Genomic DNA, 19,869 nt, shown 5'->3' with positions numbered 1-19,869 from the left:
ATATATATATATATATATTTTATCAGGCTACTCAATGAACCCCCTTAGGAAAATGTCAGAACTGGAGATCAGTTTTCCCAATACTGCCTTGAACACTTTACATGAGGAATGTCGAACAAGACTGCAAAAATACAAATTTATACAAGTCTTTAAACAGAATCAACCGTTGACATTCTCAAGCTGCAATACAATAACTGTTTAATAGTCTAATTAGAAATATCATGATCAGTCCACATCACTCGAACACTAAACCCAAAGCAGAAACAAATGGATTGAGTAAAAAAATAAAAATAAATTACACTTACGATTTAGTAACTGCAACTCAACATAAAAAGGTGAACAGAATATGAAAGAAAAACATTCATAAATTGAACTTCCCATCCCCACCAGCGAAATATCTGCTAATAGTATGTAGTAACATTTAAAAAATAACGTGGCTCTGTGTTTATACACTGTACAGTTTTGTAAATATCTAAAGGCCTTTAATTTTCTAGTGTTTTCCCCACAGCATTCTGTGAAAAGGTCAGATCCCAGGACAGTTTTGTTTTCATTTTTCTGTCTCTTTCGATGAAGATTTGAATATGATAAAGATTCAGACTGTTGTTGCAGCATCTGAAATGAAATTATAGCATGAACGAGCTTAATAATTAGCAATGTAATATAAAAATGTACAAGACTCTATCAAAAAATACCCAATGTTTAAAAGGCTCGCTCCTTAAGCAACAAACATATTCTTGGTGGTGGAACCACTTTTGGTGGCCGTGTCAGCATGTGACTGGAATCCAATGATGACCTTTGGTGGCACACCTAATCTTTCCTTGTACACACGCCTGTGAATAAACAGATAAAAATGTAGAAATTTACAGATGAAGGCAAGACATAACATAATACTGTATGTCTACCTAATAACCACAAATGAAAAGATTGTAAAGATTCACAAAAAGTCACAATTAAACAAGTAGTGGCAGATCTTTTCCTCCATAATGTTGACGTACATCTGAGTGCAACGAATTATTGGAAAATAATAAAACAAAATAAAATTAGGACAGGGACTTGGAGATGTGGGCATGGCACTCAGGGTATGTTCACACTTGTAGTTTGGTTCTCTTGGTTCCGAAAAAAAAAAAAAAAAAGTTCACACTGTAAATTTTAGACTGAACCTAAAACCTATTTCCGACAGAACTTCGCGAACATCCAAACCAATGCTGTGTTCTGGGCTAAATGAGCTTGCTATAGGTGTGTATATTAGTGATGCACGGGTCGGCTTTTTTTCCAAACCGTGGGTCCCGCTTTTATGAAATTATTTGGCCCGCACCACTGTATCTATTTTTACGACCCGCCCAGCACCCGCGACCGTTAAATAGACATAGGCATTGTAATGTAAATGAAAACAGCCTTTATTTCAGCCTGAAAGTGCTTGGAAACATCGCCCTGTAAACTGGCAACAACATTGAACCATAAATTATTATGAATATGAACCATAAATCAGGGCATATTAATAAGATACATTTTCAACATTTACAAAGCAGCGTTTGTATTCATCTAATAGGCTAAACCATTTTTTATTTCTTAGACCCCCCACAAATATGTCTTGACATGTTGGAAGTGCCCGTTTTGTGGCTCTCCTGTTTGTATATTTTTCACACGAGTTGCACTTCACGTAGCCGATACTGCTGTTGTCTCCTGCTGCAACTATTTCTGAGAACCGGTCCCAAACATTAGATTTAGACTAGAGGCCTGACTTTTTTTTCTTTTAATTATGTAAATTCCCGACGTGCATTTCTCCTGCACCTCGTCTTCCATCTCCACTTTTATTTCTCTGTTCTTGTTGTCGTGGCTGGCGGCGGGAGCTGCTTGACGCGTCGCTTTCGTGACGTGTCACTTGACGCCAAAGGTTTGGGGACATCACGCAAGTTACGTTGCTACGGCATTCGTATTGTAACCTTATCAAAGAACCTAATAAAATATGCAAATAGATATTCCCAAATATTTAATATAGGCAGGAAATTGCAAAGCAACATACATGGATTTTTTTTTATTTAGTTTTTAATGACCCGCCCCGCAAATAAAGTGACAATTTTTTCCCCCGCCCCAACCCGACCCGGGGTCCGCGGGTTACGGGTCGACCCGCCCATCACTAGTGTATATGATGGTATTCTGAACAGCTGAGAACTCGAAGAGTTTATAAAATGTATGAAGTAGTCAAAACAGCGGCAGGAATTCCTCCGTTGCACACAAAAAACGTTGTTCCTGACGCCTGTACTGAACTATACTGGGCAACGTAGCTCCTATGACGAGAAAAAAACGGGTATGATTCAGCATTCTGTCTTTTTTAGGGTGTTTTTGGTTCGTTTAGATGTTGCGTTCATATTTCAGTCAAACCCAAGCGGCAACATTCCAATCTGAAAAATTAAGCCTACCTGGAAGTGCGAAAAACTGCAATACATCGAAAATCCGCTAGGGGCAGGTCCCAAAACTGAGCAAATGTCCATAGACCCCCCATGTTAAAATGTCCGTTTCCACAGCATAAATTCACGTTTTTACAGGTTGGTCCCATGGACTTTTATTGTATTTTTCAATAGGTTCCGAGTGCCTGACAACTGTGAGGGGGGGTGATTTTTTTTCTAACTCGTTAGTTTAGATCGTATTTAGATATAAAATGTTTGACAAATAAGGGCATGGTTAACTTTGATTGACAGTGTGATTGACAGCTGATAACAGGCTGCACCGAGTGGAATTCCTGAAATTTGACGTCTCTGCCATGATCTAACACAACACATCATACCACCTCTGTATCCTTTCTGAAAAGATTTTCCAAGATGGCGCCGCCCATACCCCCCATAAACGGCCTCAAAACCGTTCTTCAGAAAGTCTATGGGTGACGTCACAGACGCTTTGTCCATATTTTTTACGGTCTATGATCAAACCGCACTAGAGTTCGACTGAAAGCGGAACCGATACCCACCTTTTCAGGAGTCTCTATCCGCTTGTTTGGTGCGCAACAGGGTTAGGATGGCACTTGTTAACACTTAATCAAATGAACTTTCACCAAAGTCAATCAAACCAAACCTGCCTAGTGTGAACACAACCTTAAAAAGTCACCATGAAATCAAAATGGCCAGGATTTTTTTTTTTGAATACTGCAGTGTTATTGTCACCATGATCCAATCAATTTCCGATGAGCAAAATCAAGTCCCGCCCTAAATTTTTTTCTTGTTTGAAAAGCCATTTCAGTCAGATATACATCAAAAGACTACCACAACTTCCGTTTCATGCCGACTTTATGAATGGAGGTGGATGGATGTGAGTTTGAAGGGGCGGGGTTTAAGCAGACTAAATGAATGGAGAAGTACCGCAAACATCATCAGAGAGAAGTCTGCGTTTCAACTGAAGATCAAGTTATGACCTTTTGAGGTCAGAAATGAAACATATGCTTGCATGAATCGGTGAGAAATAAAATAAATAACATGGACTTCAAAAATAGATAGGGTGAATTTTCAATTATTGCTGACAACCTAGGTGTTCATATTGGTGTAATTTCTCAAAACTATTTTTACCCTATGTGTACAACAGCATCTTTGTTCGCGTAGTCTGTCGTCCATATTGCTATTTTGTCTCCCTTTGTTCGGATGTTGACGACGGCACCACAGACATCATCACTGTGGTCATCAAATGCTTCTCCCACAAGGCACAAAAGCTACAAAAACAAAACCAGAATTGAGATAGAGCATCTAAGCCTTCAGGATCTATTAGCACACAATGAATTTTGCAGATAATGCAGTTAAACCGACTAGACAGAGTGTGGACTTACCGTCTCCAACCAGAAGCGGTCCAGGTCGGCTCTGCGCTGCTGTTTGGACAGGGTGATCAGCCAGCGGCCGCCCTGCTTGTTTCTCTCATCTTCCCACATGGGCTCAATGCCATCCTGCTCCGAAAAGTGCAAAAGGATCAATTTAGATGGATTCAAAATACTAAAATATCTTGAGAATGCTATACTGTGCCTTACCTTAAAGAGGGAGTAGTCACATCCTGACATTAAGTTACTTGATAACTGAATGTGATTGTATAACCTGGGAACAGAACACCAAAACCTGTGTTAGTGCCACATTGCTGCTTACAACTAACAATCTGTTTAATTAACCAAAGGTTTTCTTAATCATTCATGATGTCAATGTGCTTTCGATTCCCTCTTGTTAGTACTTACGCCCAGAAGTCTTCCACTGTGTCAAACTTTGAGATGAGACGGAGATTAGCCTGCCATGTTTTGCTTTTGTCATTTTTAAAGAACCAAAGAGCCCATCTGTCCCCCAAAAACAAAACATAACACAGATCACATTTCCAGATTTGTTTTGCATTACAATGCACAAAAACCATGAAATGTGTGTGGCCTGGGTGACTTCACCTGTTCTGCAGAGGATGTTTAATGTAATCTTCCAGACTCAAAACCTCTTGCGTATTTTCAGCGTTTTTTTCTTCTTCTGAATTTGGTGGATATGTTGAATTTTCCTACAAGGAACATTTCCACTACATTACATTTAATTTCTATTACATTTCCACTATTTTATCTAAAGATTTACAAGCCGAATATTCAAACAAAATGCCTATTTTGTTGAGCGGTACAAAAATATGAAAATAATAATAATATACATTATACATAAACATTTATCTTTAAATATTAGGGATTCACAAAACACTAAACTTTTTTAAGATATCTGACACTATAAAAATAGACTGAACAGAATAAACCACTTTGGTTCTTCAGGCTCTGAACCTGGAATAACCTCTAGGCACCCTTTCAATATCCTGCTGCATACTCAAAGAACTTAAATATAATATTTAAAGTGTCTCAAAGTCTTTCCTTTATGATAGGCTTACTGGAAGAATAATGGATATTCTTTAAAGTTCTTGCAGGAACTTAAGAAAACTGCCCTTTTTAAAAAAAATTATCCTACATAAATGTTCTCCAAAGGCTGTACCATATGTGGATATGGTGCCTCAAGTATCCTTTCATTTTTACAATAACAAATAAGTATGTTTAGAAAGAAAAAGACAAAGATATCAATTATCTTGTAACTAAACAAGTAACGTTAACTGTGTTAACTTTATACATTTTGACACTGACCAAAAGTCCTTCTAAACATTACACACCTTAAAAACTAAACATCTAACAATTTGACTTGCTTACTTATATTTAGTTTTAATAAAATATATGTTTTTGGTGTTTTTTAGCTACATGAAGCGTTGTCCATAGAGACTAAACACAAACCACACTATATTTTTAGTGACACATCAGCAAACCATAAGTCTAGATCACAGAAACAGAGATGGTTAAACAACATGCTAAATTCACAGAGAAAACATCAAATATGCTCACAGCCCCCCTTTCCAGATAAAAACATGAAATAAGTTATACACTTTTGCACAATATCCTTCAAACGCATGTGTGACAGTCAGACACATGAGCTCAATTGACTTTGCTTTAAGAGATATCACTCCACAGCAACACATTTATCCCTGTACACAAGCACTGACCAAAATAAAACACGTATTTAACATTAATAACAACCACGGATATCATCACAATGTTTGTAGGGGCACTTATATTGACTCACCGGTTCAGCAGTCGCCATCTTCTACAAATGTGAAGGGTCTTTCCGTGTGTGAAAACACCATTTGATTGGCCAAACTCAAGCGAACACATGTGTGTGAATGAGTAGCACGCGTTTACACAGCGACCCCTAGAGGACACAGAGAGAAGAGGACTCCCGCCGTAAAGCTTTTATTGTTTATGATTCATTGCTTGAGCAAACCCTTGTTTTTCATTTATGCATAACAATATAATAGATTAATAAGTATAAATGTATTTCAATGTCTAATTATACATTTCTATAACTGAAAGTAGTCTAATTAATGAGGGGAATTGTATTTAAAGTCACCATGAAATCAAATTGGACAATTCTTTTTTTATTATTACTAGGATATAAGTCACAATAGGGAAGAAAAGACTATCACAACTTCCATTTCATGCTGGCTTTAAAGGCCTGTTCATACCAAGAACAATAACTATGAAGATAACTGTAAGGATAACTTTAGCATTCACACCAGTGGTCAGGCATGCGCTGCACTTTTGTCGTCTGCCTCTTTAAATGGTTGAGGCTTCCAGCTCTTTAAAGCAGGATTTATTCTGATTGACTGTCAATGGGTTTTTTTTTTATTGTCCATTAGCTGAAAAAAAAAAAAAATCAATCTGACAGTGATTTTCAACAATATCATTCCTCTGTGTCGTGAATAGTCGTTATTCTTATCACATTTGTCACAAATGTGAACATCTTTTAAAACTATTCTTTTATCATCATTGTGTTTTTTGTGAAGAGGCCATTAGAATTTCACCTTTATTTGACAAATTTTTTTAACCAAAGTCTTTTTGAATACATTGCTTTATTTTATACATGTATCATAATTTATTTGGATATTTTATATATTTTTAATGTACATTTAAGATTTATAACAGAGCAGATTTACACAGAATAGAATTTGATGCCAAGCCATTAATATTTCAACATTTTGACTATAAAAAAAAAGAAAAAAGGGAGGAACAAAATGTTTTGTGTTTGGTACATTTATTCAGTGTGTAACTGAAACTCTACACACAAATAACCATTAACACAACGGTCAACACTGTAACTACCGAGACAAGGATGTTGATGATTAGTATGTCATATTCATGACAGGACTCATGTTTGAACCCAAGGCTCAAAGCTGCAGGACAGTTCGGATACTGTGGAAGACGCACAAGAGAAAAGTTTGAATTAAGATATCAATTTGTTTCCTTCATCGCATTAATATGATATTACCAAACAGCACCAGATAAAAACAAGCATTTTAAGGCATGTACCTCTTCCCAGCATGCATCAGGTCAAAGGCCTCATTGATCTGGGTAAAGGGCAATGTGTGAGTAACAAACTCATCCACCATCAGCTTCTTACTCATGTAGTCATTCACCAGCTTAGGAACACTCTCCACACTCTTCCAACCTTAAAAGCAAAGAGAAAATCCTTCTGTTATGAAGTTAATTACCTAATGTTATATTTATGCAACATGCTAAAAGCATATATCAAATGCTATTTGAAAATGTAAATGGTAACACAAATATATAATACGCAAAAATAAGAAAAAATAGTAACAATATAAAAATTTAAATTAATAATATTATACAAAACTAAAAAAATCATATCTCATAATGAATGTAATAAAGTAAAATTATCACATTTATATTAAAATATAATATAACAATAATATAAAATCATATCACAATTAATATATGATTAAAATAAATAAAACAAATATCTGAATTACAATTATTTATTTTTTTAAATACACCCACCACCAAAAGCTGTGCCTTTCCATGTACGCCCTGTGACCAGCTGGAAAGGGCGGGTGGAGATTTCTTGCCCTGCCCCTGCCACACCAATGATGACACTGGTTCCCCAGCCTTTGTGACAAGCCTCAAGAGCAGCTCTCTGAATTCAAAAGAAAAGTGACAATAATAGTGGTCATCCTGAGCATCCTTAGCCATATACAACAACTGGGCAATTATGCACTTCACAGAAGTACAATAGTGGTAACTATACGGTCTCTAATTATCAGTAACCATGGCAGCAAATATTTTGAGGAACAATGACGAATTCAACTAAGCTGAGATCTACAGTTCTGCTTTAGACATCTGGATGGCTGTATTAGTCGGCTTCCGTTCATCCCTATCTAAACAGCTGATGTTTCTGCAGTTTACCATAATGCCAACATTGCCGATGCATTCGAAGGAGTAGTCAACCCCTCCATCTGTCAGCTCCACCAGCACTTCCTGAATGGGCTTGCTGTGGTCCTTGGGGTTCACAAACTCAGTGGCTCCAAACTTCTTGGCAGTTTCAAACTTGTCTGGGTTGATGTCAATGCCAATGATCCTGGTGGCACCGACTGACTTGCAGCCCATTATGACTGCGAGCCCAACTGCTCCCAAACCGAACACAGCACAAGTAGAGCCGGCTTCAACCTAACAGGGTGAATATGTGTCTATTGAGCATGTGACATTAAGACCGAAGGAAACATTCTAGTAATTATAAAGACATGCACATTAATTAAATGAAGCAGACTTTTGCAGTATTGATGGCAGCTCCGTATCCAGTAGAGATGCCACAGCCCAGCAGACACACTTTGTCCAGGGGGGCATGTTCATCCACATTGGCCAGAGAGATTTCTGCCACCACAGTGTATTCGGAGAAGGTGCTGGTACCCATGAAGTGGAAGAGCTGCTTGCCTTTACAGCTGAACCTGGAGGTGTTATCCGGCATCAGACCCTGTCCTTGGGTCACCCTAAAAGAATTGCATCACAACTGAGCATCTATAAAGCAAATGACAGTTAGCATTAACAATAACAAGACCTACACAACCATTAAAAAGTCTGGGTCAATCTCTAATGTTTACCAAGACATTATTACAATTTAAAATAACTTTTCTATTTTAATACATTTCAAAACGTGATGCAGCCATTACTCCAGTCTTCAGAATCACATGATTTTACAAAAATCATTCTAATATGCTGATTTGCTGCTCAAGAAACATTTTATAAATGTTGAAAACAGTCGTGCTGCTTAATGTTTTTGTGGAAACGTGATCTTTTTTTTCAGGGTTATTTGATGAATACAATTAAGTTAAAAAGAACCACATTTTAAAAAATAAATTTAAAGTCTCTTTACTGTCACTTTTGATCACTTTATTAATCATGCTGACCCCAAACTTTTGAATAGTAGCGTATTTTCATAAAGGAGAGAATGATAATGGAAAATATATATTCATAATTACCTGATTTTCTGACACAGATTGGTTTTAGGATTTTTACAAAACTTGCACTCTCCACATTGGGGTACATACAGTGGAATAACAGTATCACCTTCACAAAAAGTGAAAGAGCTTCAGGATTTCAGCCCATCTTCCAAAATTGCTCACATTTTACACGTTAAATGTCACTGAAGTGAGGGTAAATAGCCCGTTTTGACATGCCTGGTTTGAATTTGGTGACCCCTTCGCCAACACTCTCAACAGTGCCTGCCCCCTCATGGCCCAGGATGACAGGAAACAAGCCCTCAGGGTCACTTCCACTCAGGGTGTAGGCATCAGTGTGACACACACCTGTAGCATGAATCTGAAACACACAACCACGCAGGACTTCTCACCATTATATTTGAATATATATTGTTATTCAAAGCACAATACATTTTTCTCTATACATGACTTGATTGCTTAATTATTTGTAATAAAGAACACAATCATAAACACAACACTTCTACATAATAATGCATGACACAAGACACTGAAGACAGCAGGGTCAAAACTGAATCTGCTCTGTGTAAATCTGTCAGAAAACATGGTGCTTTGACAGGGTGCATCAGCAAGCCGGTTTGTTACAGCTTTAGCAGAGCTGGTGCAATTAAAAAGAGAAATCTTGTCTATATCAATTATAAATAGACATCATAATGTCCCGATATGTAAGTTTAAAATGTTATAGGCAGCATGAAACAGAAGTTGTGATAGTCTTTTTTGTCCTATAGTATATCTGAGTGAAACGGCTTTTCAAACAATGATTGGATGGTTGTGTTTTGCTATTGCTTTGATATCATGTGAGTGACAGGTTGTCCCGCCCTCACGCCAGTAAACACATCATCAGAGAACAGATGCTGTTGCAAGAGGGAGGGGAAGTTATTGTGATTAAAGATTATGAGGGCACATGATTTTAAAAAAATTGACGTGCAAGGATAAATCCTTTAAATCATTTATAATTAACACTGCAATAGTCCAAAAAAAAAAAAAAGATTTGTCCATTTTGATTTCATGGTCACTTTAAAAACAAAGATTTTACAGAGCACCAAAAGTACTCTGTGTTGTCTACAATCTATTCACATCAAATAACCTATTGCTTTTATCAAAAGGTACACTGTTCAGATTAATTGTTTACCTTCACTCGAACTTCATGGGCTTTAGGAGGAGCAACCTCCACCTCCTCAATGGAAAGAGGCTTACCAGCCTCCCAGGCCACTGCTGCCTTGCATTTGATCACCTGAGGATGAATCAAAACTGTTAGCTCATAAACGCCGTTAAAAGAGATGCTTCTGAAACGATTTTTCGCCTACATGAATGTTATGCAAATCACTGCTTTAGATGACTTTATGTAGATGCTGTGCAGGTCGAAATGCAGTTAAACACAAAACCAAGTGATATACAGTTTATGTATAGCAAAATTAGCACAACATAATGAAAATCTCTATTAACATGCTGTAAAAAAAAGGTGAAGGAGAAAGGCCGTTGAATGCAACGATATAGAGATTAGAATAACATGTTTCTGATCTTTTATGCATGCATGGTCACAAAGCTGAATACAAAAAACAACGGCAATGGGAAACAGGTCAAAGCAGCACAATGGACCTTTGTACCTAGATCTACACTCCTGTCATGCACAAGTGCTGCTACATGAGCGTTTTTGATCGAACTGCATTGTCTTGACACTCGAGGTTTTTTCACAAATGTTGCACATTTGTGTACATTAAACGCGCACAAATGTGTACTATTAATACTTAGTGTACGTAGTTGAAGGGTGAGGGAAATTTGCGCTGCTAACTTACTTTCCCAGTTGTGTCCATGCTTTTCTTCCACCACGAGAGAAAAGAAAAGGAAGGAGAGGTGTGGCAAACTAAAGAACTCTTTCTTCCACCAATGAGAGACCAGGATGTGGTTACGCTTGAGCAAAGTACGTTGTTTTTCTCAGCGCATGCAGCGCTTTTGAATCTAATAGGTCTGTTGAACTAATAAATAATGAATCAGAGCATTCACTCGAACTAGAAATTGCCTGTCAAAGCATTTAATGATGCCTTCTACACTTTAAATATGAAACTGGATATAAGGATTAGCTTACACACTTTACGGAGAAAATGTTATTCAACAAGGAACTACATTTATGCTAAAACACAAACACGTTTTTTTCTCTCTCCCTCTCTTAAGAAAGGTTTCATCTTATTCATGCGAGGAAAGGTGGATTTCTCAGAATGTCTTACAAAAGGAACAAGTGGTGAATTAGACTTCCGGGTTCTGACGTTATAGCAGCACCACTCTATTAACACTATTTAATCACATGTAGTTAGGAACTTTTAAATAGTCACCAAAGACTCACCACTGTTTTTACAATAAAGCTCTGGCAATTATTTTCTATTTATTAGCATCTTTACATTTTTTTATTTATTGTTACTTTAACCTAGGTAGGCAGCAGCACCATAGTATTTCTTTTCCAGGAAAAGTCTAGACAAAATTCTCACTTCTGTCTGGTTCTACGCCCAAGATCTGGAAGATCCATAACTAAACACTCAGTCTAACTGTTGATACACATTGCCTTTTCTAAACAATCTCTGATAGGTTTGCAGACTCAATCTCTCCTATTCAGATGTCACAACCCAAAATCTACAATTTAGCAATACCAAACATATTTGTACATAACAAAAAATAAATAAAAACAAAACTACAGTTAAATAGCACATAACAGATTTTATTTTGCAAGTCCATGGTGGCATCTGGAGGTCAACTGAAACAATTTGCAATTCTATAAATGCAGACATCCATTATTATCCAACAATGAAAGTTTTTACATTGTCATTATTTGTGGAGTTAGCTTTACCATTTTGTCACTACATAACCCATTACGTTACGATGTTCGTAAGTACATACTGGTCCAATCTCCAGCAAATGTAAAAACGTAAGTGGATGCAAACCAACCACGTAAGGTTGTGGAGATTCCCGTCCTCTTGTACACAGACATGTGGCAACTTAAAACATTAGTCCTATCAGTAGATCAAATAAAATAAAAAAATCCACTGCTGAGAAAATACATATATATTACAAAAAGTAAAAAGTTCAGCTGTACAAGAGAGGCATGAATTAACAAGTCAAAATACTTTGGCAAGGCCCCAATTACTGCTTTGGCTTCTCACTGGAAGTTTCCACAGCAGATGAAAGGACAGATCCCACCCTATAAGTCCATCATCTTCCACCTGCAAAGAAAGTAGAAAAAAATATGATGTGTTACTCCTACTACAATGGAAAAGAGCAGCTCAGATATGTTCATACTTTATAAATTACCATTATTCAGCAAGGTCTAATTAAATTGATCAAAAGTGACATCAAAAACATTTACAAAGAACACTGATCAAATAAATGCATCACAGTTTTCACAAAAATATTAAGCAGAACTATATTGATAAAATTAATAAGAAATGTTAGCACAAAATCAGCATATTAGAATGATTTCTAAAAGATAATGTGACTAATAGGGCTGGGTATCGTAACAAAATTTCCGATACCGATACCTTGAATTCGATACCGGTTCCTGAACGATACTTATTTTGATACCAATTTTATCAATATGACATTACCTAAAAAAAACACTTATTTTTTCAGTTTTACTTTTTTACACTCATATTTTGAGTCTCTAAAAAAGCAACAATGCTAAAGTTTTCTATGTTTCCTAATCATTTAACAACATGTATTCTTTACTTCAATGAGCTCATTGTTTCTGCCTTAATTTAATGCATTTTTTAACAATGAAACTGAATGAAAATTAATTGAAATGCATTAGTCACCTCTGATAACAGATCACTCTAAATTGTAATTTAGACATGCATTTTCTGTAAAGCTGCTTTGAAACGATATGTATTGTGAAAAATGCTATACAAATAAATGTGAATTGAATTAAATATACTGGGGTACGGGATATATGTCTCGCGCTCAGTACACATGAAGCTTGCCGCAAAGCACTGGCAAAAGTAGCCTCATGATTATGGATGTGTCGGGCAACAATAGCAAGGAGATATTTTAATTGTTTATTAATGAACAAGTGTTTACTAAGTGTGTTGGCTGCAAAGATGATTATTGCGAATTTGCGATGCCGTCTCGTCATTCCCTGCAGTAGTGAACGCGCGCCCGCGCCTATATGGATTAGGTAATCAAACTATTTATTTCTAATTGTTTCGTTTAAAAGTAGACATATTTTGAACATATATAGGACTATTTCTTATGTCTGTGAGGCAAGTATCCTATACGCTGAGTTTCGGTTCATATGTGACGCGCTCCAGTTCTTGTAGTCGAAGACGGACAAACGGTCTACTCTCAAGTGTATTCTGTGTGCTTTTAAGTGCCTTATCAGATTTACCGTGTTGCTGGTCTTGGCAGCAATTATCTTGTCGAAAATATTGCATAGAGTCGGGTACATAGCTACACTTTTGATCATTTCCACATATTTTCTATCTATCTGGGTTGGGACGCTTACACACACACACACATACTTTAGAATATATTAAAATAAAAAGTTTTGTATTCTAATAATTTCACAATATTACTGTACTGTTTTTTAACAAATAAATGCATTTATTGGTGCAGCATGAGCATGAGATTTATATATATATTTTTAATTTTTAAATCTTACCAACCCCAAACTTTTGAACGGTAACCAAGGAATGTGTTTGAAAATACATGAAAGGGACCAAATGATGGAATTTGCATTTTTGGATAAAATATTCCATTTACCTGAATTAAGTACTTTCATCCAATTTCATTATTAATTTCTGAGGATCAGCATTGCTAACTTACCTCTGAATCCACGTCCACCGCCTCCACCTCTGCCTCCTCTGAACCCTCCACCACCACCTCCTCTGAACCCTCCACCACCTCCACGTCCGCCAAATCCTCCACGACCTCCACGGAAGCCTCCTGCAAATACGAAACTCGTTTTAGGATTCATTGTGTAGAGCACAATGAGAATGCTACGGAATTCTGTTTTAATTAAAGAGATGTTATTACCAGAGATAATGATAAAACCAAACCAATCAGCATATGTATATTGTTTTCTTGTGTGGTCTTACCTCCTCTTCCACCTCTTCCTCCTCCTCTACCTCCACGGGGCGGCCCCTTCTCACCTGGAGGCCTGGGAAGGAATCTCTGGAGGGGCAGCAGCTTCATGGGGTCGATGTAGAACTGATGCAAGGGGAGAGAAAGTTAATTAAAATATTCTTCATCATAATACTGTTAGTCACATCCTATTTCAGTGTTTCCCCTAGAAATTTTTCCAGCAGTGGTGCTGTTACGTGCCCGAGGTTGTTACCAAGCCGCGCGTGGTGGGGTCCGGTGGCATGCACCCTGGAAGATTTTTTTTTTAAAAATAACCCCTTAAACCATGACTTCTGGCAAGTTTTATGGATAGAAATGGACATTTTGAGAAAAACAAATATGACATACCATCAACTGATTCAAGGCATGATTATTGCAGCACGTACCTTGAACTGCAGTCACAAACAGAAACCTTCATTTTATAATTTTAGACAGGATTGTTCATGTTTTCTTTTGTGTTCATTTTCAGCTTGGTAGAAATTGTTTAATGGAAAAATGAAACGGCACAACCCAGAAAAAGTTTATTTACAATTTATTGAAAATTTTATCTTAATGGGAGAGGCCACACCCAATCTGTGAGCACTTAATTTTTCTGGGCTTTTTATAGAAGATCTAGAAGGCTCTTTGGTAATTGAATTATATTTTGGGGGTATTTTTAGTTTTTGCAAGAAGTCTTATGCTCATCTAGCCTGCATTTATTTAATCAAAAATACAGAAAAAACAGTAGCCTAATATAGTGAAATATTATTACATGATGTTCTTTTTAACTTTTTATTAATCAAAGAATCTTAAAAAAAAAAGAGCATCACGTATCATCATATTAGAATGATTTCTGAAGGACACCAACAAGTTTAGTAGACTCATCTGAAAAATTAAATATGATTTAACGTTAACTATCAGGACTATGAGCAGTAGGTGATACTTCCTCGTCTTCATGGAGAGCGCTGTTCGTACCGCTTTCTCCTTTCCACAAACAAATGCTCTCCCGTGGCGTCTGTCGTTGCTGTATAACCATGAACAGAGGCGCGCTTGAAAAAACGAGCGCGCCGGCCGCGTTTGAAATAATGAATTTGCACGCGGAAAAAACGTGCTATGTGAACGGCCCCTTATGGCAACGTGACATTAGTCTAATCGAAAATATTTCCATATGTGGCTCTTTCCTCCTTGTTAACAAGTGGATTCAGAGCCACCGCATGCAGCGCCGCCGGTCGCCATGACAGTGTTTTTAGGTGTGTAAGTGAATGAAGTGAATGTCGTTATGTTGCTGATCATGGAAAGATTTTGCAGCGGCGCTGAAAATCCAGCGGCGGCACTGCGCCGCTGCTGAATACATTGTAGGGGAAACACTGTAGTTTATTGATAAGAGGCAGAACAGCCGAAGGAAGCCGCTAAAACTGCTTGAAGGCTCATAAGAATCCCTTTGATATTCTGGAGCAATATCTGCTTCTAAATTATGGACATCCTAAAAGAACACTGATCGTTGTCTAATATTTGAAATAAAACTGTTAAGTAGTGGCGTGTTCTTTAAAAAAATAGAGAAGACCGTATAAAAAGGAAAAGTTATATATATAGCTCAACACAACAAACGTTTCAAGTGGTTTCCCCAAAAGTTAAAAATGCTACTTTTAATGACTTCTGTAGTCTCAAAATTATTCAACCCACTGAATAGAATCCCTCACAACAGCACAAATCTGCAAAATGGGTGTTTTCTAATCAAGTTCTTCATTAGCTGCACCAGGTGTGCTTCAGCTAGAACACATGAAATATCTGAACTGACTAGGTTTGTTGAGTGTTGCATTTGACTGCATGTAAGAAATATGTAACAATAATAGTCCAACAATTTAAGAGAAGATATCACCCTAAACGCATGCAGTTTCCATGCCAGAACTCCAAGACGTACACCACTACTGACCCAAAAGCACGAGAAAAGTTGGCACATAAGTTTTGGGACTCTGTTCTGAGGAGCGATGAAACAAAACAAACTTGTCAGCCCTATGTCTGGAGGAAGAATAATTAAGCATATGCTGAAAAGAGCACTCTGTCTACATTTAACATTGTGGCTCTGTGATGCTCTGGGGCTCCTTTGCATCCTCTGGCACTGGAAACCTGCAGAGTGTGGAAGACAAGATGTAAATCATAGGAGAAAATGTCATGCCGTCAGCAAGGAAGCTGAAGCTTGGGCGTCATTAGACCTTCCAACAGGACAATGAAGACTTGGTTGCAGAAGAAGCCCTGGAAGATTCTACAGTGGCCATCACAGTCACCTGACTTGAACCCCATAGACAATCTCTGGTGGGATTTGAAGAATGCGGTTGCAGCACGCAAACCCAAGAACATTACTGAACTGGATGCCATTGCTCATGAAGAATGGGCTAAGATTCCTCAGAAATGCTGCTAGAAGCTGGTGTCTGGTTATACATCGTTTGCAGCAGGTCATAACAGCAAAAGGGTGTCCTACTAAGTAGTAAAGATGATTGCCATTAAGGGGTTGAATAATTTTGAGACTGTACAAGTCATTAAAAGTCACATTTTCAGTTGAATTTGATTGAAACATTTGTTGTGTTGAGCTATTTCAATTACTTTTGTTTGATTTGTTTATTGCAAACAGCTGAATATCTGTAAATTAGGCCTATAAAACTAATTTGCAATGGTGGTTGAATAATTTCGATTACAACAGCGTTGTGTGTGTGTGTATATATAGTTAAAAAGTACCATAAAAATAGCGTTCAAAAACATTAAACATCCAGAAAAATAAAAGACTGAGCTTACCTTCTGTAACTTTTTGAAGGAGGATGCCTTCATGTTTTCAGAAAGTTTGACTGAAAAATACTGAGGAATTGGTTAAGGAAACCATTTAGCTCATTAATCCTGTAAAGCCTGACATGAAATAACATTCAGAAAAATCTTATTTTAGTGGAATTTATTTAACCTTCAGAAAAACACGAGTACCACATTGATTTTTTACATTTATACTAAAAGGCTTTTTATTTGCTAATATATATATATATATATATATATATATATATATATACACACACACACACACACACACACTCACTCACCTGAAGGATTATTAGGAACACCATACTAATACTGTGTTTGACCCCTTTCGCCTGCAGAAGTGCCTTAATTCTATGTGGCATTGATTCAACAAGGTGCTGAAAGCATTCTTTAGAAATGTTGGCCCATATTGATAGGATAGCATCTTGCAGTTGATGGAGATTTGTGGGATGCACATCCAGGGCACGAAGCTCCCGTTCCACCATTAAAAAAGCCCCACATCATCACATTCCCTTCACCATACTTAGAGGTTGGCATGGTGTAATTTCAGTTAGGCTAATAGCTGGTATGATTTCCATTGAGAGATGATCTTATGGAAAGTGCCCCATGCCAATCTCTAAGTATGGTGAAGGGTATGTGATGATGTGGGGATATTTTAATTCCAAAAGCCAATGGAACTTTATCAGGATGCATAGTATCCTGGATCCATGAAATAACTGGCCTTTAAAAATTAAAATCTGCCTGCCTCTATGGGAATTTAACATAAGGGTTTCCTGACTTCACCTGTTTTTTAAGGAAGAACATTTATTTATTTACAATACATTATTCATTCACAAAAAAAATTGCTGTCCTTAAAGGTTGGATTTTTCCTCTTTTTTAAAATTAAGGCATTAAGATCAATTTCCAAACAATGATTTTTGTATTCCTCTTTTTAATCAACTTTAGCATGGGTGTGTTCACTTATGCTAGGCACTGTGTGTGCGCATATATATATATATATATATATATATATATATATATATATATATATATATAAAATTATATTAGCAAATAAAAAGCCTTTTAGTATAAATGTAAAAAAAATGTGGAACACGTGTTTGTCAAAACTATATAAAAACACGTAACCTATCAATTGTGTGCAACAGTTTTTCAGCAAGGTTTTGATCATGTTGATAATAATTGGCCTTAGACAGTCATGCATCAAATACAATACAGTAGAGTAGGCTTTCCCAGACAGCAACATAGTGTTGGCTCAGTCTGGGTTTATAGGATTAATTACACAAGAACACTTCACTTAACTATTAAGTTTTGAAGTCACTGTAAAATTTGACAGCACGGTCAACATCACATGCAAGGATACAAAATCACGAATCTGGCCAAAGATCTCGTCCACTTTTCCAATCTGTTCTTTGTTTTCCAGATATATAGGAGCGTTGAAGTAGGGGACTTTGTTTTCCTCCGTCACACATTTGCAGACAATTTCATCCTCACAGGGGTGCAGGAACTCTCCCACAGCTGAGACACGAGTGGCATCAATACAGTTTATAGCAGGAGACAAGCAGTCGCAAGATAATGCAAATACAAATAGAGGCATGACAGAAAGCAAATATACCTTACCAATAACATATTCCGGTGGACCAAAGTCTTGATATCTGTTAAATCCACCTCGACCTCCACCTCCACGACCCCCTCCAAATCCACCTCCACGACCCCCTCCAAATCCACCTCCACGACCCCCTCCAAATCCACCTCCACGACCACCACCTCTGTTAAAACCACCACCACGACCGCCTCCTCGACCACCACCCCCGCGGAATGACATGATAAAGATCCTGTAAAACAAATAAACGAATCGCGTGTTAACGTACACTGGGCAACGTGGTATTAAATTACGAGAAGTCAGCGTGAAGTTTAATCATCAAAAGACTAACGTTTTACATATCCAGGCCTGATGCAAAATTTGGGGGATTTTAAAACTTTCCTTATCATAATATCATATCTTACATGAAAAAAAACAGTTGTACAAGTGAGTACTGTCGAGCATGGTGAAGCAGGGAGGTTAGCCTTTTAGCACATCTAATACCTCCGATTCCAAAAAATATTTATAACTTATAGACAAATAACACCAACCGGTATTCTACATAAACACATGTTATTCTAAAACTCGCACTCAAAAAATGAAAAGCACAATTTACCTCTAAATGTGCCCGGTTGGACTATCAATGAGCTCGCTGTTGATTCTGGAAACACATGTGCCTTCTCTGCCACACTGCCTGCCGTAAATGAACGCCTTCTGCCTGCCACACTGCCTGCCGTAAATGAACACCGGCTCACAAGTGCCGTCGTAAACAAGAAAGTCATGACCATGTTTGGACGTTCGTGTCAAGTAAAAGCAAAACTACGGTTTACAACATTTTTCATTGAAAAAAGTTAACATATTACAATAGCACAAATTTCAAATGTTTATGTTTATTTTTAAGACTTATACATACATACATACTTTTTTCCCCTCATTTAGGGCTTACAGATGTTAAATATTTTTATCTAATAGTTTTGGCACATTTTTAAAAATAAATTCACATTTGTGTTACTGTTTGATGTTAATTTCATGTAAAAATAGGTTTCATTCTTATATCACTTTTCTAGAACTCACTTTACAGAGCCTGTCAAATATAAACACAACTAGATGACAAAAAAAAAAGATTTTGAAGAAGCACGTCTCAGATTCTATATGACTCGTCACCCATGTCAAGTCAAGTCAAGTCACCTTTATTTATATAGGCCTAGCGCTTAATACAATACCGATTATTTCAAAGCAGCTATAGTGATAACAGGAAAATAATTCAAAAATATCATAAATTATTAACCTATAAAACAGTTCTGCAGACAAACAGTGATTTGGTCAGTGCAGTCCAATCAATAATATTGTATATATTATTATAATGAAGCATCAAGAAAAATTAAGTGAAAAAGTCCTATATGGTCCTATATGGACCTCTATTGGAGATATGTGGTCATTGCACTTTCCCTCTTTAATTATCATTTCTAAAGTTTTTCCACAAACCTGCAGATGGCAGTATTCTATCGCTAATACATAGAGCAATGGCC

At 37.0% G+C, this 19,869-nt stretch overlaps 3 protein-coding genes across 4 annotated transcripts; all 3 read right to left on the bottom strand.

The window, feature by feature from the left end:
• Positions 1-17: 17 nt before the first annotated feature.
• Positions 18-5,698, bottom strand: eif4ea (eukaryotic translation initiation factor 4ea). Of its 2 annotated transcripts, none has more exons than XM_077247814.1 (8): positions 5,613-5,698; positions 4,403-4,506; positions 4,205-4,300; positions 4,007-4,070; positions 3,812-3,925; positions 3,558-3,697; positions 693-830; positions 18-612 (listed from the first exon to the last, which is right to left on the bottom strand). In XM_077247814.1, the coding sequence occupies exons 1-7, from the start codon at positions 5,628-5,630 to the stop codon at positions 716-718; spliced, it is 651 nt and encodes a 216-aa protein (XP_077103929.1). In that variant the 5' UTR covers positions 5,631-5,698; the 3' UTR covers positions 18-612; positions 693-715. The 2 variants fall into 2 exon arrangements, with proteins under 2 accessions (XP_077103929.1, XP_077103928.1); XM_077247813.1 differs by lacking the exon at positions 5,613-5,698 and adding an exon at positions 5,408-5,596 and having other exon boundaries at positions 477-612; positions 4,403-4,495.
• A 905-nt stretch (positions 5,699-6,603) lies between these two features.
• Positions 6,604-10,794, bottom strand: adh5 (alcohol dehydrogenase 5). The gene is made up of 9 exons (XM_077247812.1): positions 10,674-10,794; positions 10,010-10,111; positions 9,058-9,199; positions 8,860-8,947; positions 8,151-8,370; positions 7,790-8,050; positions 7,385-7,520; positions 6,896-7,034; positions 6,604-6,778 (listed from the first exon to the last, which is right to left on the bottom strand). Exons 1-9 carry the CDS (start codon positions 10,689-10,691, stop codon positions 6,754-6,756), a joined length of 1,131 nt encoding a protein of 376 aa, XP_077103927.1. The 5' UTR covers positions 10,692-10,794; the 3' UTR covers positions 6,604-6,753.
• A 772-nt stretch (positions 10,795-11,566) lies between these two features.
• gar1 (GAR1 homolog, ribonucleoprotein) lies at positions 11,567-19,053 on the bottom strand. The gene is made up of 7 exons (XM_077247811.1): positions 18,957-19,053; positions 18,379-18,593; positions 18,122-18,276; positions 16,750-16,809; positions 13,956-14,067; positions 13,684-13,803; positions 11,567-12,089 (listed from the first exon to the last, which is right to left on the bottom strand). The coding sequence occupies exons 2-7, from the start codon at positions 18,581-18,583 to the stop codon at positions 12,079-12,081; spliced, it is 663 nt and encodes a 220-aa protein (XP_077103926.1). The 5' UTR covers positions 18,584-18,593; positions 18,957-19,053; the 3' UTR covers positions 11,567-12,078.
• Between the last annotated feature and the right edge of the window lie 816 nt (positions 19,054-19,869).

The sequence above is a fragment of the Siphateles boraxobius genome, unplaced genomic scaffold, assembly GCF_051911475.1.
Source record: "Siphateles boraxobius isolate OS27281-9 unplaced genomic scaffold, OSU_SipBor_1 3, whole genome shotgun sequence".
NCBI lineage: Eukaryota > Metazoa > Chordata > Actinopteri > Cypriniformes > Leuciscidae > Siphateles > Siphateles boraxobius.
This window is presented reverse-complemented; position numbering and strand designations above follow the sequence as displayed.

What these genes read in the sequence shown, in the direction of transcription:
- adh5 (XM_077247812.1), bottom strand. An exon ending in GGTCACCAAATTCAAACCAG is followed by an intron (nt 8,948 to 9,057) that starts GCATGTCAAAAC and finishes CTTTTTGTGAAG; the next exon opens with GTGATACTGTTATTCCACTG. An exon ending in AATCTGTGTCAGAAAATCAG is followed by an intron (nt 8,371 to 8,859) that starts GTAATTATGAAT and finishes CAATTCTTTTAG; the next exon opens with GGTGACCCAAGGACAGGGTC.
- gar1 (XM_077247811.1), bottom strand. Translation starts at nt 18,583, where the DNA reads ATGTCATTCCGCGGGGGTGGTGGTCGAGGAGGCGGTCGTGGTGGTGGT. An exon ending in TCCACCGGAATATGTTATTG is followed by an intron (nt 18,277 to 18,378) that starts GTAAGGTATATT and finishes CTCGTGTCTCAG; the next exon opens with CTGTGGGAGAGTTCCTGCAC. An exon ending in AGGAAGAGGTGGAAGAGGAG is followed by an intron (nt 13,804 to 13,955) that starts GTAAGACCACAC and finishes TCGTATTTGCAG; the next exon opens with GAGGCTTCCGTGGAGGTCGT.
- eif4ea (XM_077247813.1), bottom strand. Translation starts at nt 5,508, where the DNA reads ATGTGTTGCTGTGGAGTGATATCTCTTAAAGCAAAGTCAATTGAGCTC. An exon ending in AAACATCCTCTGCAGAACAG is followed by an intron (nt 4,301 to 4,402) that starts GTGAAGTCACCC and finishes TTTGGGGGACAG; the next exon opens with ATGGGCTCTTTGGTTCTTTA. An exon ending in GATGCTGTTGTACACATAGG is followed by an intron (nt 831 to 3,557) that starts GTAAAAATAGTT and finishes GTTTATTCACAG; the next exon opens with GCGTGTGTACAAGGAAAGAT.